The sequence below is a fragment of the Ranitomeya variabilis genome, chromosome 5, assembly GCF_051348905.1.
Source record: "Ranitomeya variabilis isolate aRanVar5 chromosome 5, aRanVar5.hap1, whole genome shotgun sequence".
In the NCBI taxonomy this organism is placed as follows: domain Eukaryota; kingdom Metazoa; phylum Chordata; class Amphibia; order Anura; family Dendrobatidae; genus Ranitomeya; species Ranitomeya variabilis.
In genome coordinates this window covers 180,420,605-180,448,032 of record NC_135236.1, presented here as the reverse complement: position 1 = coordinate 180,448,032, position 27,428 = coordinate 180,420,605, and the positions used below count along the sequence as shown (strand labels likewise).

Genomic DNA, 27,428 nt, shown 5'->3' with positions numbered 1-27,428 from the left:
TAATAGCGGCGGGTGAATCGCGATTTCACCCGCCGCTATTGTGCGCACATGTCAGCTGCACAAAACAGCTGACATGTCGCGACTTTGATGTGGGCTCAGCGCCGGAGCCCACATCAAAGGGGGAGACACGACATGCGCAGTAATAGTACGGCGCATGTCGTGAAGGGGTTAAAATTTATACTTTTGATGGTATGATTGTTACAGGGGCCAAGTCCTCGGCATACCTGTATGAGTGGTTTAAGTAGCGTTTTGGAAGTGACAGACTTCCGTTTTAAAATGTTATGAACTTCACTAGTGGGAACAGTCTACACACAGTGGTTTTCATTGTCTTATTGTTAGTCTTATTTTCTTTACCTGCATTACTGGGCTGCCCAAATAGGTCTTCCTGACTAGAGACAAGATCTGAAGTATCCATATCTTCTTCTTTATCCATATTTGTGCAGGGTGGCTCCACATTATCCTGTATGTCTTGGTTGCTCTGTTTTTTTTCTTCAGGCTTTATAACCGTGCTTATTTCTTCCTTTATTTGGTTGTTAGAGGTCTCCGCAGCACTTCTCTCCCCCTGTTGTCTGAAAAAGGCAGACCTCTTAATTTACAACTACATTTAAAAGGAAACCTTTCAGGTCCTACAAGCCTCCTAAAACCATACAGAGCCCTAATCAGGCACCCAAATTAAGTCCTTGATAATGCAGACCATAGTTTGTCTGTGTGCTTACACAACTTTTAGGGTATGTGCACGTTTTTTTCTGTGTAGTTTTGTCTCCAAACCTGAAGGATTTCCTAGTACCAGCAAAGTGAATGAGAATCTTGAAGTCTGATGCACACATTGCTTATTTTCTCCTTGCAAATATGCAGCACATTTGTATCTGCAGCATGTCAATTCTTCCAGCGTTTTTGCAGCAGATTTGATGAATACTAATGAGCGTGGAAAAATAGGGATTTTTGTGTACTCACCGTAAAATCCTTTTCTCCGAGCCATTCATTGGGGGACACAGACCGTGGGTGTATGCTGCTGCCACTAGGAGGCTGACACTAAGTGAAACTAAAAGTTAGCTCCTCCCCTGCAGTATACACCCTCCTGCTGGCTCTCAGCTAACCAGTTCGGTGCAAAAGCAGTAGATCAATAACAACATATGAGCGTATAGCATGTCACATTACATATGAGAGTATAGCATGTCAAATCATAAAAACAAAGCACAAACTAATAATAGGGAGGGAGCTGTGTCCCCCAATGAATGGCTCGGAGAAAAGGATTTTACGGTGAGTACACAAAAATCCCTATTTCTCCTTCGCCTCATTGGGGGACACAGACCGTGGGACGTCCCAAAGCAGTCCCTGGGTGGGGACAACATCAGATCAGGCCGGTGTAACCGCTACTTACAAGTGCGTCACCGCGGCCTGCAGAGTCCGCCTACCCAGACTCACATCTGTGGAAGTGTGGAAATTATAGTGCTTCAAGAATGCATGCGGACTAGAGGAATTCGCAAGCTTGCGGCCGTGCTTGCCGACGTCTGGTGTCTAGAGCCCTCAGACAGGGAGATAGGCTGACATCTAGCACGGAAGGACTCCTGGATGGTGAAAAGAAACCACCAGGCTAACATGGCTGATGAAACGGCTAAACTCTTCCTGTGACCATCAGGAAGTCTTCTTACCATCGAGAAGCCCAAGTAAAGTGTCCAACCTTCGGAAGGACGCCGTCCTCGATACGTACCCACTCGGAGCCCTCACTTCTTCCAGATTATGGAGAACCCATTCCGTTTTGAGGACTGGAGCCGAAAGAGATGAGAGAAGGACGATGCCCCTGCGACAGTGGGAATACAATACCACCTTGGTAACGAGGGTAGGAGATGGCCTGAGGTCGACCTTGCGTTGATGGTAATAAGGAAAAAGTCTGAAAGAACAGAGTGGCGAGCTCTGAAGACTCATCAGGATGACAGGAACGCAGAGAAACAAGGGGAGCGACCATCCTTGATAGTAAAATCTGTCCGGATCAAAAAAGGAGTCTACTGTAAGATCCCCAGGACCATTAAGGTCCCACAGAACTAACGGTACGCGGTAGAGAAAAACTACAGGTGAAGACTCCCCGCTATAAATTCCATATTTGCAGTTTTGTCGCAATAAGACAGAAAAAAAAAATACTAGTACGGCAAGCGAGAGAACCTGACATTGTCAGTGTGGGTCTCCCGGGACCCCTGGGGCCCTTTCTGCTTCCAAAGAGATCTCAGAAGTAGTGGAAGAGGGGTTATGGAAATTGGTACCATGGAAGAACCGAGCATGCACTGCGATGGTCTTGGATCTCGAGGTCGAACCATGAACTGGAGTACATTGGTGTTCAATTTGGACGCCACCCGACGTACATCAGGAGTACTCCAGCGAAGGCAGATCTGATGGAAGACTTCCGAGTGAAGTTCCCACTCACTTGAGGAGAAAACCCTGACGGCTGAATATGTCTGCGGCCCAGTGTTCTACTCCAGAGATATGTACTGCTGAGACCACCAAGTGATAGATCTCGGCTCATCAGAGAGTGCGAGGTACCTCGGTCACGGCGCTTGACTGTGGGTACCTGCTAGATGGTTGACGTATGGCACAGCCGTGACATTATCCAATTGAAGACGGATGGTTGACCCGCCTGAAGGCAGTGGACCTGCTGTAGGATTAGCCGTACCGATCGGATCCCCAGTGCAATGATCGGGAGAAGAAGACTGGCATTGGTATTCCCTAATAAACATTGGACCAGGAGAAGGCTCTAGATGAGGAAGGAGCTTAGAGACTGCCCTTTGAAACCCTGATTGATTTGCTGAAAACGAGCGGAGCGAAAGAAAACTGCTCCCATTGTCGTCTTTTTCCCCAGAACCCTCCTAGCGAGTTGAATGAACCGAGGGAATGAGTGACCAAGTGCCAAGCTCCCTGTTGAAAGGCCACGACCTTGACTCGAGAGAGGATTACCATCCTTCTTGTGCAGGATCATCCTCAAAAAGGATCTGCTGGGCTGTGAATGAGGAAAAACTCATCTAAGTTTAGCTGCTAGCCCAAGTGAGAAGGTATTGCAAGTGATATAGACGACTCAGCGTAGTCCTGGAAGAGCGGCTAGAAAGTCGACCAAATAGGGCAGGACGACCATGCTTCTAGGTGCAAGAGGCACATGACAACCGCCATGACCTTTGCGACCACTCTGGTGCGGTAGCCAGGCCGAAGGGCAAGGTCGTGACTCGAAAATGCTGTTCGCGAATGGAAGGCGAAGGGATTATTGAAGAGGGGAAAAATAGGAATGTGAGGGTAAAAATCCCGAATGTCGATGGATGCCAGAAACTCCACATTTTTCTGTTGAAGTAATGGCTGAGCGAAGGAACTCCATTTGAAAAAGGAGGACCTTGTCAAAGGTTGTTAGAAGTTTGAGGTCCAGGATTGGTCTTAATTTTCATTCCCCCTTTTTGGAACCGAGATCCCTTAGATCTAGACTGTCCTGGACAACGCTTCCACTGCTGGTTGGGTCTGTAGAAAAGATACGATCCCTTGTTAGTCTCCCGCTCAGAAGATTTGATTGGCCAGCTGTACGGTCTTCGGGGAAAGGTTACTTGTGTGAAACGAAGTAGTTAAGGCCTCTGACCAGGAGACTATTGGTCCAGCAACCCATGAGACGACTAAGGAAGGGTAGAGCGCTGAACCCGAAGCCACAAGACGGAACGAACCAGATTTGCTATCCGACCGTCTGTGGTATATTAATTGATGATACATCGGGCAGGGACACTGGTAGGTATACCATAAGAAATTCTACCCGGTTAGTCTGCCAAGTGGCAGAATGCGGGGCTGCATCAGCAGGTCAGGAAAATACAGTGCCTTGCCATCGTCGTGCAGAGTAGAAAATTAGGAACCCTCGATCCACCATCCTCTTAACAGGGAGGAATCGTCCGCTTTCTTGCATCAGCCGCTAAATAGTGGTGCTCGGACGCCAGGGCAGGTTGTCTGGCGATAGGCTTAGATGCAGAAGAGGATACATGGAGGCGACACTGCATGTGCTAATCTGTTGATGGTGTGTGGGGGGTGAGGAAATCGGTGCCCTTTAAAGGACCAGTCGCCATTAAAAATCAGACCAGGTATGGCATCCCACGTAGAGGCTTCTGTCCAGGGAACCGCTCGTCAATTTGTTGATATAAATAGGCGAGTCCCTCTTTTTCTGAAGCTCTGGCAATCCAAGACAATATCTGATCCATATTCAGGGCGTTGTTCTCAACAAATCATAGAGGGGAGAGATCAGGAAATTAAAACTTCCGTTTTCTAGACGCCTGTACATTTTTCTAGAATACTTGCCTGCTAGCCGACGGCTCCCATTGTAGGAGAGGGACCATGTATATCGGTGCTGCGAGCACTCCGAGCCACAGAGGGTTCACAGAGGGATTCGATCTCTTGGTCAGAGAAACCATGGGTTGCAGTTAGTGACAAAGTCCACTGAGGGGGACTAGGTACTCAGATAAACTGGGATCAGCGGCGGAGGGCTCCAGAGCTCAGTTAGGGTGACCAGCTTCGGATTGAACATGTGACCTTAAGACCAGGGCATACTGGTCACGTGCCTTTAAGACCAGGGCATACTGGTCACGTGCCTTTAAGACCAGGGCATACTGGTCACGTGCCTTTAAGACCAGGGCATACTGGTCACGTGCCTTTAAGACCAGGGCATACTGGTCACGTGCCTTTAAGACCAGGGCATACTGGTCACGTGCCTTTAAGACCAGGGCATACTGGTCACGTGCCTTTAAGACCAGGGCATACTGGTCACGTGCCTTTAAGACCAGGGCATACTGGTCACGTGCCTTTAAGACCAGGGCATACTGGTCACGTGCCTTTAAGACCAGGGCATACTGGTCACGTGCCTTTAAGACCAGGGCATACTGGTCACGTGCCTTTAAGACCAGGGCATACTGGTCACGTGCCTTTAAGACCAGGGCATACTGGTCACGTGCCTTTAAGACCAGGGCATACTGGTCACGTGCCTTTAAGACCAGGGCATACTGGTCACGTGCCTTTAAGACCAGGGCATACTGGTCACGTGCCTTTAAGACCAGGGCATACTGGTCACGTGCCTTTAAGACCAGGGCATACTGGTCACGTGCCTTTAAGACCAGGGCATACTGGTCACGTGCCTTTAAGACCAGGGCATACTGGTCACGTGCCTTTAAGACCAGGGCATACTGGTCACGTGCCTTTAAGACCAGGGCATACTGGTCACGTGCCTTTAAGACCAGGGCATACTGGTCACGTGCCTTTAAGACCAGGGCATACTGGTCACGTGCCTTTAAGACCAGGGCATACTGGTCACGTGCCTTTAAGACCAGGGCATACTGGTCACGTGCCTTTAAGACCAGGGCATACTGGTCACGTGCCTTTAAGACCAGGGCATACTGGCCATGTGCTTTTAAGACCAGGGCATGCTGGTCGTGTGCCTTTAAGACCAGGGCATGCTGGTCAAGTGCGTAAGACCAGGGCATACTGGTCACGTACCTTTAAGACCAGGGCATACTGGTTATGTGCCTTTAAGACCAGGGTATACTGGCCATGTTCGTAAGACCAGGGCATGCTGGTCATATGTCTTTAGGACCGGGGCATTTTTCAAGGATTACGCCAGAGGTGAAGCCCCTTGTGGGGAACTAGGTACTCTGGGAAGAGGTGACCGGCTTCTGGCTGGTCATGACTTAAAGAGCAGACAATGCTGGTAATGTGCCCTTTTAAACTAGGGAACCTTTAAGAGCAGGGAATGCTGGTCATGTGTTTTTACAAAGCCAGGGAAAGCTGGACATGTACCTATAAGCCCAGTGACTACTGGGCATGCGTCTTTAAGACCAGGGAATGCAGTCATGTACCCTTAAGACCCGTGCCTTTAAGACCGGAGCTTGCTGGACAACCAGAGATTGCAGGTCTTAGGTATTAAAAATAGGGAACGCTAGTCCCTTTATGCTGCCGGGGTGCGTGCGGGGGAGGGGTGCGGAGGGAGGATTCTCCTTACCGAGATTCTGAGTCCCCCGTCTGGAATAGTGCTGTCTTCAGTGCTGGATACCGCCGGTGCGATGCAGCAGCCACTTCCGGATGAGCTCGTGTCCGGAAATGGCAAGAGGATGAAGATGGCCGCCGAGAATAGAGCTCTCGTCCTGAATGAGAGGCGCCTGAATAGGGGGGCGGAGCCTGCAGTGCAGCCTAGCATGGGCTGGAGTTCCAGGTTGCGGCCTACACAAACCCGAAGCCGGGGGCTAAATTTTTTAAGCCAGCCGGCGCCGAACGGGGGAAAATGCGCAGAGCCCTCCAACCGCTCGAGTCCCGGCACTTACCCCAGTATGCAGCTTTGTTTAGCAGGTCAGAAGGTAGAAAAAGATCCTGTGCTGTTGCTGCTGTTTGGATGGTGCAGGGATAAGAAAAGTCCTCAATCCATCGTCCCTTTAGCAGGGAGGAGGAGAGGAAGGAGAGGAGAGGAGGAGAGGAACCGTCCGCCTCCTTGTACCATCCGCTCTTAATAGAGGTTTTCCTCCAATGGTGTTTTTTTAGATTAGGACTGCCAAGATACAAGGACCCTTGACGTGGGTTGGCAGCTTCAATATTGTGGCCATAATATCAACCAATACCTTGCATACATTGTTATGTTTTTGGTGCACTGTACATTTTTCCAGGGTGCGCCTGGGCCCTAGATGGCTCTGTACACTGTGGCCTCTGTTCACACAGGATGCATCATGGTTAGCCCGCTATATTTATGGCGTCATTAATAGGCTCTGAGCCATATACTGTGCATTCCTGTGTGAACATGCCACATACAGACTATTTTTTTGCATGGGTGCTCCAAGCAGCCAATTCCTGATTGTAGGTTGGCTGCATCGGTATTATTTGCACCTGTGTTGTTTGCTATCTTTACTTGGGCCTGGTGCACCCTGGGTAGTGCAATTGTTGGAGGCCTTGAACAGGTAAGCATGCCTGTGTTCTGGTGTTTTTTTTGCAGGTCAGAAGGTAGAAAAAGATCCTGTGCTGTTGCTGCTGTTTGGATGGTGCAGGGATAAGAAAAGTCCTCAATCCATCGTCCCTTTAGCAGGGAGGAGGAGAGGAACCGTCCGCCTCCTTGTACCATCCGCTCTTAATAGTGGTGGTGCAGTGGGGGCTGCTCGGACGCCACGCTGTAGAGTGCCTCTGTACAGCCGAGGGTAAAACCTGGTGGGCATGGCTGAATGTCCGGCAATAGGCCTGGCTGCAGAAGAGGATACATGGAGGTGCCACTCCAGTGCTCGTCTGATCAGGGAGGGGGGAGATCGGTGCCCTTGAAGGGGCCCGTCGCCCCTAGATTCAGCTCAGGCAGTGGCTTCCCACGTCGCAGGAGAGGATACGGAGAGGTAAAACTCCCGTGCTCGCCTGTTGTTGGTTCTGGGGAGATCCGAACATGAAAGAATCCGTCGCCCCCTTCGTCCGTTGTAAAAGGTAAATGTAAAAAGAGTTCTTTGGGTCTGAATAGCAGACCAGTCCGTGTGCCTCCTACGGACACTAAGCAAGAACTGGTTAGCTGAGAGCCAGCAGGAGTGTGTATACTGCAGGGGAGGAGCTAAATTTCTTTGTTTCACTTAGTGTCAGCCTCCTAGTGGCAGCAGCATACACCCACGGTCTGTGTCCCCCAATGAGGCGAAGGAGAAATCCATATAAAAACACACACACAAAAAAGTGCACATAACCTTATTTTCTGTCCTTGCCGTATGTGGATTACCTTGGACTAATCTATTAATGCATAGGTTCACCCAGATCAGACGGGCCTTAGTTGCGGTAATCAAGTTCCCTTGGTCATGACTGATGTTCCCACTGGCCAGGTTATTAGAGCAATGAGGAGGATGCAAAGGGGGTCGCGATTACAGCATCTGATCTGACAGGTCCTGGTAATTGTAATTTACATGACACCTTAGCTTAAAGCAAACCTGTCAGCAAGATTTTGCTAAGTAAACTACAAACAGTGTCAGGTCGGTGCCATTATACTGATTAAAATGAGACCTGGGTTGATGAAATCCATCTTATGGTTGTTTAATCCGTATTTGTAGTTTTCAGTTAATGAGAGTCTGGTTCTCGGGGTGGCCTGTCGGCAGGGCTTGATGTGGTGCTCTGCTTACATATGCATCTGTATGGGCTTATGACAGGTCACTGATCTTAGTGACCTTCCCCCTATTTTTACATAAGCATATAATGTGGTTGGCTACTGTAAGGCTTAGAAAAACAGGGATTTTTGTGTACTCACCGTAAAATCTTCTCAGAGCCACTCATTGGGGGACACAGGACCGTGGGTGTATGCTGCTGCCACTAGGAGGCTGACACTAAGTGAATACAAAAAGGTTAGCTCCTCCTCTGCAGTATACACCACCCAACGGCTCTAGAGACAACCAGTTTAGTGACCAAGCAGTAGGAGATTATGAATACTAACAATAGATACAACATGTCAAACCTGAGAACAATAATAGCCAACAGGGTGGGTGCTGTATCCCCCAATGAGTGGCTCGGAGAAAAGGATTTTATGGCGAGTAAAAAAAAATCCCTGTTTCTCCTTTGCCACATTGGGGGACACAGGACCATGGGACGTCCGAAAGCAGTTCCTGGGTGGGGAAATAACACAACAGATTAAACCCCAGGTACCCGCTGTCTAAAGATACACCACCGCTGCCTGAAGAATTAGTCTTCCCAGACTCGCATCCGCTGAAGCCTGAGTGTGCAAGCTAGACCAGGTCGCTGCCTTGCAAACCTGTTCTGCTGACGCTTGATGCCAAATGGCCCACGAAGCACCTACTGACAGAGTGGAGTGTGCCTTGATTCCCGCCGGGGCAGGTTTGCCTCTGACACGGTAAGCTTCCTGTATAGCCGAACATATCCATCTGGCGATCGTCGACTGCGGTCAATCCCTTCCGGTGGCCCTCTGGGAGCACAAACAGCGCCTCTGTCTGCTGAAAAGAGGCCGTTCTCGAAACATACCTTCTGAGAGCTCTCACGGGGTCCAAAGTGTGAAGAGCTTTCTCCACACGGTGCACCGGAGCTAAGAAAGACACAACCTTTGGTAGGAAGGGCGGGGACGGCCTGAGAACCACCTTATCTTGATGAAAGGTCAGAAAGGGAGCTCAGCAAGACAGAGCAGACAATCCTGAAACTCTTCTGATTGAGGTTAACACAGGGAGAGGGAGAGGGAGAGGGAGAGGGAGAGATCCTGTAACGGTTTGAAAGGAGATTCCTGCAGGACACCTCGAACCAAGTTAAGGTCCCAGACATCTAAGGGCACTCTGTAGGGAGGTACCACATGACTCCCTGAAAGAAAGTTCTCACCTGCGGTCTGGAAGCGATCTTACGCAGAAACAAGGCGGACAAGGCAGAAACCTGTCCCTTGAGGGAGCCCAGCGCCAGTCCTGAAAAAAATCTAGAATGGTGGGAATGGAAAAAAAAAAAAAAAAAACAGGAGGTGGACCTTGGCCTCTACACCATTTAAAAAAGGTTCTCCAGATGAGCTGGCTTCTGAGCATTAATCATGGTAGATACCACCTCTTGGGAGAAACCAGCTTGGGTTAGAACCCAGGATTCAACGGCCAAGCCGTCAAACACAGGGCCCCTGAGTTCTGGTGGTAAATTGGGCCCTGGGAAAGCATGTGCGGTCGATCTGGTAGTCACCAGGGGGTATCTGGGACCAGTTGAACTAAATCTGCGTACTATGCCAGGCGTGGCCAGTCTGGAGCAACTAGGATTACCGGAACCCCTTCCGCTTTGATCTTCCCGATGACCTTCGGGATCAAAGGCAATGGGGGAAACAGGTAGGGAAGGCGAAAACTGCTCCATGGAAAGACAAGCGTGTTCACCCCGATGGCTCCCAGGTCCGAGCTACAACCTCGGGCACCTTGGAATTGAACCGTGATGCCATCAGATCCACATCCGGTGTCCCCCAGCGAAGGCAGATCTGCTGGAAAATTTCCGGAAGGAGCAACCACTCTCCCGAGGCCAGGCCTTGACGGCTGAGGAAGTCGGAAGCCCAGTTTTCCACGCCCGGGATGAATTAAGGATGTGTTGCACCTCACGCATTGCCGCGGGTGCCTCCTTGATGATTGAGGTAAGCCACGACTGTGGTCATTGTCTGATTGAATTCGGATGGGACGGCCTGCCAGGAGACGATGGAACCGCCGCAGGTACAGCCAACTCGCACAAATCTCCAGGATATTGATCGAAAGACATGACTCCTGAAGAGACCAACACTCCTGAGCCGTGTGATGATGGAAGACTGCACCCCAACCCAGAAGGCTGGCATCGGTAGTGACCACATGCCGATGTACCGGGAGGAAGGATTTCCCTTGAAGGAGGGAGGACCGAAACGTCCACCACCTAAGTGCCCATTTGGCCGGTAGGGAAAGTCGGCACGGGCGATTGAGAAAGAAGGGGCTCCTCCTGTCCCATGCGTCCAAAATCGCTTGTTGTAGGGGACGTAGATACAGCTGAGCGAATGAGACCACTTCCATTGCAGCCACCATTTTCCCAAGGACCCTCATGCCGAAACGGACAGAACGAGGAGATGGTTGACAAAGCGCTCGGATCCCCTGAGGAAGGGCAAGGACCTTGTCCTGATGGAGAAGCACCAACGCTCGGGAAGTGTCCAGGATCATGCCCAGCAAGGAAATCCGCTGAGCTGGGACCGGAAAAGATTTGTTCAGGTTTATCAACTAACCTAGCCGAGAAAAAGTATCCAAAGAAATGCAGACGCACTCCTCGCAGGCCTGGAAAGACAGTGCCTTGATCAAGAGGTCGTCTAGGTAGGGCAAGACGACCAAACCACAGGAGTGTAGAATGTACATAACAGCCGCCATGACCTTTGTGAACACCCTGGGGGCGGTAGCAAGGCCGAAGGGCAAGGCTGTATATTGAAAATGTTCTCCGCAAATGGCGAATCGCAGGAACCTTTGGTGAGGGGGAAAGATCGGAATGTGAAGGTATACGTCCCGAGTTCTGGTTCCCTCTTTGGGGGCTGAGAGGCAAAGAACTGGGTTGGGGTGTGGCAAGCAAACTCGATTTTGTATCCGGAGGACACCAGATCTCTGACCCATTCGTCGTGGATGACGGCGAGCCAGACATGGCGGAAATAGAGTAGGCGGCCACCTACTCTTCTGGTGTCGTCCGGAACACGTCGCGAGTCATTTAGCCGAGAATCTCTGGGACCTAGATCCCCTAGATCTGGCCTGTCCAGAGCGGGACTTCCACGAGTGGTTGGTCTTGCCCAATGCCTGTGGACTTTTGTCCCTTTGAGCGGGACGTCCCGAGCGAGACTAATTGTCCGTAGAGAACCAGCCGAAATTGCTGCAAAAGGACCGGAATCGTGTCTGCAGCGGTCGGCGAACAGGACGCCTAACTTTCTACGGACACTAAGCAAGAACTGGTTGTCTCTAGAGCCAGTAGGTGGTGTATACTACAGGGGAGGAGCTAAACTTTTTTGTATTAACTTAGTGTCAAACCTCCTAGTGGCAGCAACATACACCCACGGTCCTGTGCCCCCCAATGTGGCGAAGGAGAAAAAAACATTTACACCTGGCAAAATGGTGCCAGCGGCACATGCACAATAGAATCCATCACCTGTCATAAACCATACTGATGAATATCTAAGCAGAGCACCATATAATGTACCCCCCACAGGCCGCCCCGAAGCACAAGAATCTCATTAACTGAAAACTACAAATAAACAACCCCGAGAGGGCTTTCATCAACAAAGGTATCATTTTAATCAGTATAATGGCTCATACTCACATGCGAGAAACTTGGATGAGTCTTGCACGTCAATACCCGGCACTGCACGCAACACTCTGATCGGAGCGTACGGTGGCATAGCAATATAGCATGTGAGTATGAGCCCTAAGAGCGTCAACCTGACACTGTCTGTACGTTACTGCTGACATGTTCACTTTAACTTTCAAAAACGACATACATTTTTTGTTTATAGAAACATTTAGCGTACTGAAAAATTGGGTCATTCCATATCAAGTGATCCAAATATGAATATTTTTTTTACCTTACGTCTTTAGATTTTTTTTATTTTTTGTTTTTATGAAGTACAACTTTAGTTAATTACAAATTAAAAGTTTAGAATTTTTTTCTTCATCAGTTAATTTTTTACAGATTTTTAAAGTTTTGAAAAAGCATGGATTTTGGCCTGGTATGGCTTTACATTTTGTATCATATCTCGGGCTAGAATTAAGATATAGAGGTGGGAGAGGCATCATTTTTCTCAGAACGGTACCGGCTTTCATTTGATATGTCACAAGACTATGTTTCTTTATATTTTGTTTTGGAGAAATCAAATTAAAAATTTTGATGCGCAATTCTGAAAAAAACGTATGTTTTAAAATTGTGAAAACATGCATGTGTGTTACTTGTGTCCTTGTTTACATTTGTACAGGGATTCAACTTGGGATCTATCACATTTGTATTTTTTTTTAAGCCTTGAATCATCTGATTTTATGTTTGTGAGTTTCTTCCTTTTTTCCTTTCAAATTACAACTTACTGCATTCAACATTTATATGTAACAATAAAGAAACACAAAAAACAAAGTGCCAGAATAAATGCATCTTAGGCTACTTTAACACTAGCATCGTATTCGGCCCGTCGCAGTGCGTCGGGCCGACGTACCGACGCTAGCGTTGTTTGCGCTGCACAACGGGTGCAGCGGATGCAGATTTTCAGCGCATCCGCTGCCCCATTGTGAGGTGCGGGGAGGAGGGGGCGGAGTTCCGGCCGCGCATGCGCAGTCGGAAAAGACGTTCCCGACGTACCAAAAAACGTTGCAAGCAACGTTTTTTGCTGCCGACGGTCCGCCACAACATGACGCAACCGTCGCACGACGGTTGCGACGTGTGTCAATGCGTCGCCAATGTTAGTCTATGGAGAAAAAACGCATCCTGCAAGCACTTTTGCAGGATGCGTTTTTTGACCAAAACGACGCATTGCGACGGAGGACAAAAAACGCCAGTGTGAAAGTACCCTTAATCATCATAACTACTTGCTCAGCATTTTCAACCTGAATTCATTGAACAAGCCAAAAGATAAAAGGTGATCACATCCTCAAGTGTGGTTTTCTAAATACAGTCTGATCCTAATTATATGTTAAAAACAAGATTAAAAGAGCCAATATTTCTACCACCTATTTATACATGGAACAATTTTTTTTCTACTATATCACTAAACATGTCATTTCTGAAGTGTTTAAGAAGAATAGTACAGTAGTTAAATCCTTGTTCTATAAAATATGAACTAATCAAACAATTAATAGTAGGTTTTTTACACTGGCCTTCTATCATCAATGTGTCCCTTCTAGAGGATGAAATGTCATCTTGCCCATAAGCGCTCACTAGCAATGGCCATTTCCTTCTGTGTCAGAGTATGTGCGGCTGTCATAGTGCTCGGCTCCACCTGAGTTATGTCTGTTTTTTGTTCACTTTTAGGCTACGTTCACACGATCCGGATTTTGATCCGGATCCGTAGCGGATTTTCAGCTGCGGATCCGGATCAGTTTTCCATGTTGGTTACAGTACAATGTAACCCAATGGAAAACCAAAACCGCTGTGCTAACGATCCGTTTTTCCGCTGGAAAATCCGCGCGGATTTTCCAGCGGAAAAAAGAAGTAGCATGTCAATTCTTTCAGCGGATTCCGCACCGGTTTTCCAGCAGCTCCAATAGGAAACTGCTATTGGAAACCCGCAGTGGAAAACGCTGAAGAAAAAGGATCAGAAAACGCAGCTCAAATTCACTGCGGAATTTAGCTGCCGTTTTCCAAAAACGGGCAGGAAAAAAAAAGGATGGAAATCCTGATCGTGTGAACGTAGCCTTACAATGTCTGATTTTCTTGGATACACAAAGGACGGCGCTGGACCAGAAGGTGCAGAAAAGTCACTTCTACGTCTTAATTTTCACAATCTTTGGAGAGTCCAGTAGCCGCCAGCGCCGATCATATTCACAGGTCACATAGCCAGTTGTGTCATCCATGGCCGATCTTGTGCCGCCTTCTACCACGTCATGGACGTCACGGTCTTTATTTCCACTACATGGGATGACAGTCCGGTATTGCTGAGTCCCTGTGATGGGTTCCGCTTCCTGTAACCGATATAACAAACTCTCCTCCTCCTCTTTGTAGTCCTGGTTTGTACAATACATGAACTGGATGTTAAGAATATTTTTCTCCCTCCATTTGAGGAGTTGCCTGGGTGTTCAGATTTGGTGTGAATACGGCCCGAGCTGCCGGCCTGTCATCTGCTCTGTAGTCACCGTCTACCCCTGGTCATTCTCAGCCCTAACAAAGCTTCTCCTCTGTCCTCTCCTGCTTCTAATACTCTGTAACATAATAAATAATACCGTAATATCTAGCAATCATGGATTATTTGGTAAATATAGACCTCACACTGTTAGACCACAAGCTGAGCAGATCTGAAATCAAGATTTTTGAACTGACACTGTAATAGTTTTATTTTTTAAAATATGATCCCATCACGATCCCAGCTTGTATTTTGGTACAGATGTGAATCGGAGCATAGCAGGCACATGTGCAGTTTTTGAAATTTTTAAATTAAACGTTTTTTTCGGAAATGCGTTTTAAAGTTTTGCGCTTGCGTTCGCATAGGTAAAATATTATCAACGATACTCTTGTGACATATCTGGTGAAAGCCTGTACAATTCTGAGTAGAATGGTGTTTATTTTGTTTCTCTATCTCTTTTCTAGCCTGAGTTATGGGGAGAAATGTAAAGGCAGGCAACACCGAAATTCGCACTTTTTCCGAACTTTGAAAATCAATAAAAAATTTTAAAAAAAAATCTAGAATTTTTTTCTTCTTCACATTTTGCATTCTCTGACACTATTACCAAATAACAAAATCTCAAAAGAATTAAAAATATAGTGGTAAAAATCATTGGTTCACTTGACATGGAATGACCCAATTACAAAGATAAAGACCATATTATCATCTTTTTATAAATGAGTCTTTATTAACTTTTAATACAAAACAATACAGACATGAAAAACAAAACCCCCACCTCCACCCACCCTTCTAGGGAACATCTCCACAACAAAAGCAAATAATGTAATTAATAACTACATCTGGAACAAACCATATTGCCATCTTTACCATTCCAAAAATGTTTCCAACCAATATACAAGTATCAGTCCCTGTTTGTACCAACTAGGGGTGCGAAGAAGGTAATTAGACAAATATTATCAGATTAAGTACTGTATTTGGCACCGAGAGGTGGGAGGGACTATGGGCGTGAGGAGCGGTGAACATTGATTTTCTTTAGCAGCAGGCACAGCATTAGCTGCAGCCACCAGCTACTGCCTCTTGTGACCCACTGCTCTGTCGCTGCCGCACGCCACCACCCCATCCACAGCCAGACTAAGATAAGGTACATCCTAACTATGAGAAGCACCTCCCACATTCCTCCAAAATTTGAGGAAAAAAAGTGCATCTTACAGTCCGAAAAATACAATCATTAAAATAAGGAAAGTAAAGGTGGCAGGGTTTCTTTATGATCAAAAAGGATGTTTAGTGGTAGATGTGGCCTATTTATGACCATTTTCCCAGTTTAATGAAAGAAAAAAAAATACCGTTTGACCTCATCTTCTAATATGTGTTCTGCGACACTCGCTCGCTCTCTAGCTTGAGCATCAATCTCACGAAATTCTGAAACGAGGTAAATGTGAAGATATAAATACACTTTTTTTACATCGTTTTTAATTAACAACGGAAATAACATTTCTTGGGCTGTGTTCATACGATCACATCAGGAAAATATTCAAAAAGGATGAGCCATTCTGATAAGGATTTTCAAAGTAAGTGCGCCGGCCATATCAGGTCTATGAGATGAATGCAATACTGCATACAGTCCATATTGTAAACCTAGTGAGAAATCCATATCAAACGGAACCCGTTACTGGCGACTTCTCAGAGTACGGTATGTTGGGTTTATATAAACAATATTTCTGTCTGCATTTTATATCACTTTTTCTCTATGTTGGCTACACGTCTTTCTGTTTTTTTCTGAGCTAGTGGGTGGAGACTGGCTGCCATTATTTTCCCCAAAGCCAGCTCAATGAGAAATGAGGGATGTCTGCTCCAGTAGCACATGTTCAGAAAAATCAGAAGTGTGGAGGTCATTATACATGGATAGGGAGCTGTCTAACTGAATCCAGTTCTGGGGCAAAAAACACTTACTAAAAGCTGCAAAACACTCTCTCAATATCTCCCCTCAGCTTATCCTTTCTTCTGAATGATGAGAACAAGTGGCATCGGTTTAGAATGATGAGGTCCATAAGAAGCATATTTATCATATTTCATATTTTGTTTTTAACACCAGTTTATGCAAAGTATGTTGAGTGACAGAGGCCTTTTAAAGCTTAACAAAAAATTATTTGAAAGCTACTTGTACAAGTGATTCTCACTAAATTAGAATATCAAAAAGTTAAATTTCAGTTCTTCAATTCAAAAAGTGAAACTCATTATATAGAATCATTACAGAGTGATCGATTTCAAGTGTTTATTTCTGTTAATGCTGATGATTATGGCTTACAGCCAATGAAAACCCAAAAGTCATTATCTCAGTAAATTAGAATACTTTATAACACCAGCTTGAAAAATGATTTTAAAATCAGAAAAGGTTGGCCTACTGAAATGTATAATCAATAAATACAATAAATACTCAGTTGAGGCTTCCTTTGCATCAATTACTGCATCAATGCGGCGTGGCATGGAGGGCGATAAGTTTGTGGCACTGCTGAGGTGTTATGGAAGCTAAGGTTGCTTTGATAGCAGCCTTCAGCTTGTCTGCATTGCTGGGTCTGGTGGCTCATCTTCCTCTTGACAATAGCCCATTTCTCAGGCGAGTTTGCTGGCCAATCAAGCACAGTGATACTGTTGTTTTTAAACCAGGTATTGGCACTTTTGGAAGGTGGACAGGTGCCAAGTCCTGCTGGAGAATGACATTTCCATCTCCAAAACGCTTGTCGGCAGAGGGAAGCATGAAGTGCTCTAAAATTTATTGATAAAACACAGTGGACCTACACCAGCAGGTGACATGGCTCCCCAAACCATCACGGATTGTGGAAACTTCACACTAGACCTCAAGCAGCTTGGATTGTGGCCTCTCGACTACTCCTCCAAACTCTAGGACCTCGATTTCCAAATGAAATGCATCATTTACTTTCATCTGAAAACAACACCTTGGACCACTGAGCAACAGCCCAGTTCTTTTTCTCCTTGGACCAGGTAAGACGCTTCTGGCGTTGTCTATTGCTCATGAGTGGCTTGAAACAAGGAATGCGACACTTGTAGCCCATGTCCTGGATATGTCTGTGTGTGGTGGCTCTTGACGCAATGACTCCAGCAGCAGTACACTCCTTGTGAATCTACCAAAAATTTTTGAATGGCCTTTTCTTAACAATTCTTCAAAGGCTGCAGCACCTTTTTCTACCACACTTTTTCCTTCCACTCAACTTTCCATTAACCCCCTTCATGCCGTGGCCCTTTTTCATTTTTGTGTTTTCGTTTTTCGCTCCCCTCATTCCCAGAGCCATAACTTTTTTATTTTTCTGTCAATATGGCCATGTGAGGGCTTGTTTTTTGCGGGACGAGTTGTACTTTTGAAAGTCATCATTGGTTTTACCATGTCTTGTACTAGAAAATGGGAAAAAAATTCCAAGTGTGGTGAAATTGCAAAAAAAGTGCAATCCCACACTTGTTTTTTGTTTGGCTTTTTTGCTAGGTTCACTAAATGCTAAAACTGATATTATGATTCTCCAGGTCATTACGAGTTCATAGACACCAAACATGTCTAGGTTATTGTTTATCTAAGTGGTGAAAAAACTTTAAACTTTGCTAAAAAAAAAAAAAAAAAAAGCGCCATTTTCTGATACCCGTAGCGTCTCCATTTTTTCATGATCTGGGGTCGTGTGAGGGCTTATTTTTTGTGTTTCGAGCTGACGTTTTTAATGATACCACAATTGTGCAGATACGTTCTTTTGATCGCCCGTTATTGCATTTTAATGCAATGTCGGGGCGACCAAAAAACGTAATTCTGGAGTTTCAAAATTTTTTCTCGCTACGCTGTTTAGCGATCAGGTTAATGCTTTTTTTTATTGATAGATCGGGCGATTCTGAACTCAGCGATACCAAATGTGTAGATTTGATTTTTTTTTTATTATTGTTTTATTTTGGATGGGGCAAAAGGGGGGTGATTTAAACTTATTTTTTTTATTTTTTTCATATTTTTAAAAACATTTTTTTTTAACTTGTGCCATGCTTCAATAGCCTCCATGGGAGGCTAGAAGCAGGCACAACCCGATTGGCTCTGCTACATAGCAGCGATCTGATGTTCGCTGCTATGTAGCAGAAATGCAGGTGTGCTGTGAGCGCCGACCACAGGGGGGCGCTCACAGCAGGCCGGCATTAGTAACCATAGAGGTCTCAAGGACCTCTATGGTTACCATCCTGATGCATCGCCGACCCCCGATCATGTGACGGGGGTCGGCGATGAGGTCATTTCCGGCAGCCCGGCCGGAAGGGCTGGTTAAATGCCGCTGTCTGCGTTTGACAGCGGCATTTAACAGGTTAATAAAGGCAGGTGAATCACGATTTCACCCGCCGCTATTGCGCGCACATGTCAGCTGTACAAAACAGCTGACATGTCGCGACTTTGATGTGGGCTCACCGCTGTCGTGAAAGGGTTAATATGCTTGGATACAGCACTCTTAACAGCCAGCTTCTTTAGCAATAACCTTTTGTGGCCAACCCTCCTTGTGGAGTGTCAATCATTGCCTTCTGGACATCTGTCAAGTTAGCAGTCTTCCCCATGATTGTGGAGCATACTGAAAAAGACTAAGGGACCTTTTTAAATGCTTAGGAAGCCTCTGCATGTGTTTTTTGTTAATTCTAATTTACTGAGACAAAGACTTTTGGGTTTTCATTGGCTGTAAGTCATAATCATCAACATTATCAGAAATAAAGACTGGAAATAGGTCACTGTATTTGTGATGACTCTATACGAGTTTCACTTTTTGTATTGAAGAACTGAAATAAATTAACTTTTTGATGATATTCTAATTTAGAGAGAAGCACTTGTATGTGATTCCCAACCAATTTTAAAAGGACATCAGTCACCAAGTTTATGCCCATGTCTTCGCCGTTTTGTTCTGAAAACATGAAAACCAGTTTTGATATATTTCTCACTAGTGTCAGTGTGTCACATTTACAAGATTTATGTATATGAAACAGATAGACCCAATATGGCCAAAATTACCATTTTAAGACATTTACAAATACTATCGCTCATATAAACAGTGAGTGCTACTTGAAACAGTGGATCGAGAGAGAAAGATAGCGACTCGATTCTCAAGAAAACTCCACTCAAGGAGAAGCATGTCACAAGTTGAGAGAACTCATACCTGCTTTGTTACATTCAAGTGTCTGAGGTTCAGAGTTTGTTGTTATGTCTTGTAATACCATTCCATCCTCCTCCCTTGTGCTTTGACCTTCCAAATCCTGGCTCTGGGATAGTTCCAGTACTCCAAATGTCATCTGTGATGTTCCAGAATCTGGCAAGTATGCATAGAGTGCGAGTCATTATGATGCCCTGCTTTTAGAAATATATCGCTGTAGGTATATACTGTATGTGTCACCCATTCAAAGTGAATCTCCTGTCAATTTCAACATGTCCACAATTTGCCTTTTAAAGGCAAACTGTCAGATCAGTTATGCTTCCTGATAAGGAACAGGCTTCCACACTGCACACGTCCATGTTTTATACAAGGAGAAAAAAAATTTCACAGTAGAAGTATGATCAATTATTAGAGTCTATTGTCATGTATTCACCGCTGACCTCTAATATAAATATAAAATACAACTTTTATTAAATACCTCTAAAATAATACAAACAAATACCCAATTGTGAATACACACCAACACCAGATTATAAAGTATATAATACAGAGGCACCCAGGGGAGGTGCCTGTCCCTATGTATTGCCTGTCTCACCCTGCCTGACAGCGGAGGTTGGCACCCTATGTCCTGCGCTGTGGCGCCCCCACTCGACGGCGGCTCTCCCTGTCTGCCCTATTATGCCCAATCGTGGCAGGGGAGTGAAAAAAGATGCCTAAAAGGGTGAGAAAGATGGTCATAGGGGAATATGCCATTTGCTTGTGGGTCCTGTGATAAAGCTAGCTAATACTGGTCTAATTACTAGGCTAGCTATACTCTGTTCTCTAGAACTCTACATACATTGGTGAGCTTCTGTATATTTGTTAATGTTGATGCTTGTCGTACTGAAGAGTCTTCTTGTATTGATCTCTAACTGCTTAATAAATACACAGAGGCTAAATAGACATCATAATAAGAACCTATTGTCTATAAGTAGACGAAAGTAGAGTAGAAAATAGTTAGAACAATATCTTATCTTATTCTTATTATATCAGATATACACTCACCGGCCACTTTATTAGGTACACCTGTCCAACTTCTTGTTAACACTTAATTTCTAATCAGCCAATCACATGGCGGCAACTCAGTGCATTTAGGCATGTAGACATGGTCAAGACAATCTCCTGCAGTTCAAACCGAGCATCAGTATGGGGAAGAAAGGTGATTTGAGTGCCTTTGAACGTGGCATGGTTGTTGGTGCCAGAAGGGCTGGTCTGAGTATTTCAGAAACTGCTGATCTACTGGGATTTTCACGCACAACCATCTCTAGGGTTTACAGAGAATGGTCCGAAAAAGAAAAAAAATCCAGTGAGCGGCAGTTCTGTGGGCGGAAATGCCTTGTTGATGCCAGAGGTCAGAGGAGAATGGGCAGACTGGTTCGAGCTGATAGAAAGGCAACAGTGACTCAAATCACCACCCGTTACAACCAAGGTAGGCCTAAGAGCATCTCTGAACGCACAGTGCGTCGAACTTTGAGGCAGATGGGCTACAGCAGCAGAAGACCACACCGGGTACCACTCCTTTCAGCTAAGAACAGGAAAGTGAGGCTACAATTTGTACAAGCTCATCGAAATTGGACAGTAGAAGATTGGAAAAACGTTGCTTGGTCTGATGAGTCTCGATTTCTGCTGCGACATTCGGATGGTAGGGTCAGAATTTGGCGTAAACAACATGAAAGCATGGATCCATCCTGCCTTGTATGGAGCATCTTTGGGATGTGCAGCCGACAAATCTGCGGCAACTGTGTGATGCCATCATGTCAATATGGACCAAAATCTCTGAGGAATGCTTCCAGCACCTTGTTGAATCTATGCCACGAAGAATTGAGGCAGTTCTGAAGGCAAAAGGGGGTCCAACCCGTTACTAGCATGGTGTACCTAATAAAGTGGCCGGTGAGTGTAAATGCCAATGTGGATACAACATATCCCAACCTAACTATTCAATGGTAAAGGTTGTCCAAAACACTTGACACTTGATAGTGTCAGCAGTTACCAATATAATTATAGTGGCATATTAAATATTGCCATACAGTACACAAACTGGAAAACCCCTAGGCATAATGTACACAGAGACACATCATATTCACTCCTTTACTTATAGTGGTACAGTAACAGGCAAACACTGCAACCCACGGTAGTGCAACAAAACCACACTAAAGCACTGCAAATGACGGTAGTGCAACAAAACCACACTCAACGCGTTTCCCCTCTACTGGAGGTTCATCAGGAGTAGATAGTTCAAACATAGCCAAAAGGCTTAATCTTGTTGCAGAACATAGATGCAAGGTAACCAACAATACTTAGCTTAGCAGCGATATTGATAAGGCAGGCATGATGGCCGGACTCAGCGAGACAATGCTCCCCTGTTTATGATGCTTGGCGTTCTACTCCCCCCCACCCTAATACTTATATAGTCTACCTGATCACCAGATAGGCTGCACCTATGGCGGAATAGGTGCGCACGTGTCTCCTGATTAGATGTATTAACCGCGCTATACTGACCCCCTTTGCGCATGTTCGGAAGCTCATCATATAGCAGGCATAGTGTGCGCAATCTAGCAGTCGGGCAGTATCCTCGTCATAGTATCCATGTGCGCATGACCGGAGATGTCTGTACTTGGTCAATAGTGCGCATGACGGGAAGCGCCGATGCGGTATCCTAGCTACAATGTGCGCACACACATATCAGGAGTAACCAGGTACGGTGTGCCCCCGGAAAACTACCCCTACTATAACAGTTCCGGATCTCTAGATCACGATGTCACATGAGTCCGGAGCCCCGCGTGATAAAACAATGCAGAAGGTAATCAGTGTGCAGAACACAAAATAAAGAAATAAAATGGTACTGCATATATCGATAATGCTGCACATAACAGTATATCTCTAATGAAGTTATTATGCTGCATAGTAGCCGGAAAAGTATAATATATCAGTATATCAGATAAATAAATAAAAAATAATCTGATATACTGATATATTATACTTTTCCGGCTACTATGCAGCATAATAACTTCATTAGAGATATACGGTTATGTGCAGCATTATCGATATATGCAGTACCATTTTATTTCTTTATTTTGTGTTCTGCACACTGATTACCTTCTGCATTGTTTTATCACGCGGGGCTCCGGACTCATGTGACATCGTGATCTAGAGATCCGGAACTGTTATAGTAGGGGTAGTTTTCCGGGGGCACACCGTACCTGGTTACTCCTGATATGTGTGTGCGCACATTGTAGCTAGGATACCGCATCGGCGCTTCCCGTCATGCGCACTATTGACCAAGTACAGACATCTCCGGTCATGCGCACATGGATACTATGACAAGGATACTGCCCGACTGCTAGATTGCGCACACTATGCCTGCTATATGATGAGCTTCCGAACATGCGCAAAGGGGGTCAGTATAGCGCGGTTAATACATCTAATCAGGAGACACGTGCGCACCTATTCCGCCATAGGTGCAGCCTATCTGGTGATCAGGTAGACTATATAAGTATTAGGGTGGGGGGGAGTAGAACGCCAAGCATCATAAACAGGGGAGCATTGTCTCGCTGAGTCCGGCCATCATGCCTGCCTTATCAATATCGCTGCTAAGCGTATTGTTGGTTACCTTGCATCTATGTTCTGCAACAAGGTTAAGCCTTTTGGCTATGTTTGAACTATCTACTCCTGATGAACCTCAGTAGAGGGGAAATGCGTTGAGTGTGGTTTTGTTGCACTACCGTCATTTGCAGTGCTTTAGTGTGGTTTTGTTGCACTACCGTGGGTTGCAGTGTTTGCCTGTTACTGTACCACTATAAGTAAAGGAGTGAATATGATGTGTCTCTGTGTACATTATGCCTAGGGGTTTTCCAGTTTGTGTACTGTATGGCAATATTTAATATGCCACTATAATTGGTAACTGCTGACACTATCAAGTGTCAAGTGTTTTGGACAACCTTTACCATTGAATAGTTAGGTTGGGATATGTTGTATCCACATTGGCATTTATATCTGATATAATAAGAATAAGATAAGATATTGTTCTAACTATTTTCTACTCTACTTTCGTCTACTTATAGACAATAGGTTCTTATTATGATGTCTATTTAGCCTCTGTGTATTTATTAAGCAGTTAGAGATCAATACAAGAAGACTCTTCAGTACGACAAGCATCAACATTAACAAATATACAGAAGCTCACCAATGTATGTAGAGTTCTAGAGAACAGAGTATAGCTAGCCTAGTAATTAGACCAGTATTAGCTAGCTTTATCACAGGACCCACAAGCAAACGGCATATTCCCCTATGACCATCTTTCTCACCCTTTTAGGCATCTTTTTTCACTCCCCTGCCACGATTGGGCATAATAGGGCAGACAGGGAGAGCCGCCGTCGAGTGGGGGCGCCACAGCGCAGGACATAGGGTGCCAACCTCCGCTGTCAGGCAGGGTGAGACAGGCAATACATAGGGACAGGCACCTCCCCTGGGTGCCTCTGTATTATATACTTTATAATCTGGTGTTGGTGTGTATTCACAATTGGGTATTTGTTTTTATACAAGGAGCCAAAAATAATGAGAACAGTTATACAGTGGCTTGCAAAAGTATTCAACCCACCCCCTTCCCCATCCCTCTTTGCTTATGATCTAATTTGTTACATTAGAACCTGTGTTAAAATGTTTTTGTAATCCGATTTGTGTGTGATCAGGACTAAACAGTCTAAATTAGTGAAGTGATAAACATATAGGCATAAATTTAATTTATGGGATCAAATAACTAAAAAATGGCATGTGCATAGTATTCACACCTTTTGGTATGAAGGCCATAAAAATTTCTGGTGCAACCAATTACCTTCATAAGTCACATGCTTTGTGAAAGTAAGGCCTCTTTCACAGTTCGGTTTTTACAATCTGCACAGGATCCGTCAAAATGTTGAAATAATGGATCCTGTGCAGATTGTAAAAAACGGTTTCACTGGGCCCGTTTTTCTGACGAACCCGTCGAGGCTATGTGCACCCGTTGTGTGTGCATCTTCGCAGCGGTTTTCCACTGCAAAAACGCGTACACAACACAACCCATGCTTAAAAAAAAAATTGCAATATTCTCACCTGCCGGCGTCTCGCGCAGCGTTACCGATGCTCGCGATGCTCCCGGCAGCTGGCGTTCCCAGTAATGCCTTGCGTTACAATGACCTCTGATGACGAAGCGGTCTCACGACAGATCCTGCGCCCATAGGCTTCCATTATAGCCAACGACGGGCAGCGCAGGATCCGTCGCTGGGCGATTTTCCAACGCACAGAAAAAACGTTCCTCTGTGCGTTGTCCCAGCCCGACGGACAGCAATTTTCCGACGGATCCAGTGCACGACGGATGAAACGGATGGCCATCTGGCGCTAATAGAAGTCTATGGGAAAAAACAGGATCCAGCAGAAAAATTTGCTGGGTCCGTTTTTTTTCAAAAATCGTCGGATTTTGAGGGGAGCTTAGAGACGGAAGTGTGAAAGAGGCCTAAGTCCCCCAGTGTGTATTCTAGGTCTCACATGGTCTGTCAGTATATACACTTTACCTTTTCTGAAAGGTCATAGAGACTGCAACACCATTAAGCAAGAGGCACCGCTAACCAAACAACACCATGAAGACCAACGAGATCTCAAAAAAGTCAGGGACAAAGTTGTTGAGAAGTGCAAGTCAAGGTTGGGTTATAAAAAAAAATATATATATACCAATCTCTGATGATCCCCTGAAGCACCATCAAATCCATGATGAAATGGAAAGAACATGGTACCACAACAAACCTGCAAAAAAGAGGACCGCCCACCAAAACTCTCAGCCCAGACAAGGAGGGCATTAATCAGAGAGGCACCACAGAAACCAAAAGTAATCCTAAAGCAGAGACTGGAGTATCTGTCCGTACAACCACAATAAGCCATACACACCACAGAGGTGGCCTTTATGGAAGAGTGGGCAGAAAAAATTCTTTACTTAAACACAAAAATTGTATGGCTCGTTTTGAGTTTGCCAAAAGACATGTGGGAGACTCCCTAAATGTATAGAGGAAGGTGCAGTGGTCAGTTGAGACCAAAACTGAACTTTTTGGTCACCAAGGTAGCCTCTATGTCTGGCGCCAAACCAACACAGCTCACCACAAGAACACCATTCCCACAGTGAAATATGGTGGTGGCAGCATCATGCTGTGGGGATGTTTTTCGGGGGCAGAGACAGGGAAAATGGTCCTAGTTGAGGGGGAAGATAGATGTTGCAAAAAAAAGGGATATTATTGAGCATAACCTGTTTCAGTCTGTCAGTAATTTCAGACTGGGACGGAGGTTTACCTTCCAAAAAGACAATGAATCAAAGCATACTACTAAAGCAACACTCGAACAGTTTACAGGGAAATGTGTAAATGTTTTGAAGTGGCCTAGTCCAAGCCCAGACCTTAATCCAATTGAGAATCTGTGGTCAGACAAAGATTGCTTCACCAGAGGAAACTACAACTTGAAGGAGCTGGAGCAATTTTGCCTTGACAAGTGTACAAAAATCCCAGTGACAAGATGTGGAAAGCTCAGCGACTTAATCAAAGCGACTTGCATCTGTAATTGCTGCAAAAGGAGGTTTTACAAAGTTCTGTCTGTAGCGGGGTGAATAGTTCTGCACACTGAAGCCTTCAGTTATTTTGTCCTATTTGTGGTTTGCTTCACGATAAAAATAAAAACCAATGTTCACAGCTGTAGGCATATTCTTTACATGAATTGATGCAAACCCTCCAAAAAATGTGAAATTCCAGGTTGTAAGGTAGCAAAACATGAAAAATGTCAAGGGGGTGAATACTTTCACAAGCCACTCTGTGGTACAGTCCACATTGTTTGCTTCTTGCCCAGAACAACTAGACTGACTAGATGACCATTTTTTCCAGTTCCTGGCTTCTTGATGCCTAATTCACGCAAGTCATAGTTTGGGTGGCTAAAAAAAAAATCAATGACTCAAATATATTTCTACAGCCTATTGGACAGTTACATACATTGTGTGACCATTTTTAAACGCAACTTTGTATTTTTTTGTATGAAATGAAAAGGAAACAAAAAAAACAATACGTATATACTCGGGCATAAGCCAAGTTTTTCAGCACAGTTTTTCGTACTGAAAACACCCCCCTCTGCTTATACACGAGTCAATTGTCCCAGAAAGCAGGCGGGGGAGGGGGAGCGGCGGAGCAGCGGGTCACAGCGGAGCAGCGGGTCACAGAGGCAGGAGCCGGCGGCTGTGGCTAAAGCCTGTACTGCTGCTAAAGAGAAATGAATATTAATTTCTCTTATAGCGTGCACAGTGACACCCGCAGGCTTCCAGAAGACATCCTACTTACCCTCCAGCGTGCCCTCGCAGCATCTCGTTGGTGCCGACTTCCAGCAGCTCTTCCTATGCTGAGCGATCACGTGGCACCACTCATTAAGGTAATGAAAATGCAGGCATCTCCACTCCCATAGGTGTGGAGGGAATATTCATTACCTTAATGAGCGGTACCACATGATCGCTCAGCACAGGAAGAGCTGCTGGCACTGGAACAAGGTGCTGCGAGGGCACGCTGGAGGGTGAGCAGGATGTATGTTTGTTTTTATTTTGTTTGCTTGCTTTTTTTTTTTGTAATAGGAAGCATGCATACAAGGACATGAGGGGGGAGCCATGCATACCAGGACAGATATAGGGGAGAGCCACGCATACCAGGACAGCTACGGGAGGAGGCACGCATGCCAGGACAGATACGGGGGAGGAGCCACGCATACCAGGACAGCTACGGGAGGAGCCACGCATACCAGGACCGCTACGGGAGGAGCCACGCATACCAGGACCGCTACGGGAGGAGCCACGCATACCAGGACCGCTACGGGAGGAGTCACACATACCAGGACAGCTACGGGAGGAGCCACACATACCAGGACAGCTACGGGAGGAGCCACGCATACCAGGACAGCTACGGGGG

At 45.7% G+C, this 27,428-nt stretch overlaps 1 protein-coding gene across 3 annotated transcripts in view; it reads right to left on the bottom strand.

Annotated features, from left to right (window-relative positions):
- The window catches only part of TP53BP1 (tumor protein p53 binding protein 1), a 173,450-nt gene that overhangs the window by 96,152 nt on the left and 49,870 nt on the right, over positions 1 to 27,428 (bottom strand). For all 3 annotated transcript variants that reach the window (XM_077263609.1, XM_077263610.1, XM_077263608.1), the window contains exons 6-8: positions 19,441 to 19,590; positions 15,610 to 15,685; positions 355 to 569 (exon numbers count right to left, since the gene is read on the bottom strand). In XM_077263609.1, the coding sequence (XP_077119724.1) occupies positions 355 to 569; positions 15,610 to 15,685; positions 19,441 to 19,590 (441 nt within the window). The remainder of the gene's footprint in view (positions 1 to 354; positions 570 to 15,609; positions 15,686 to 19,440; positions 19,591 to 27,428) is intronic.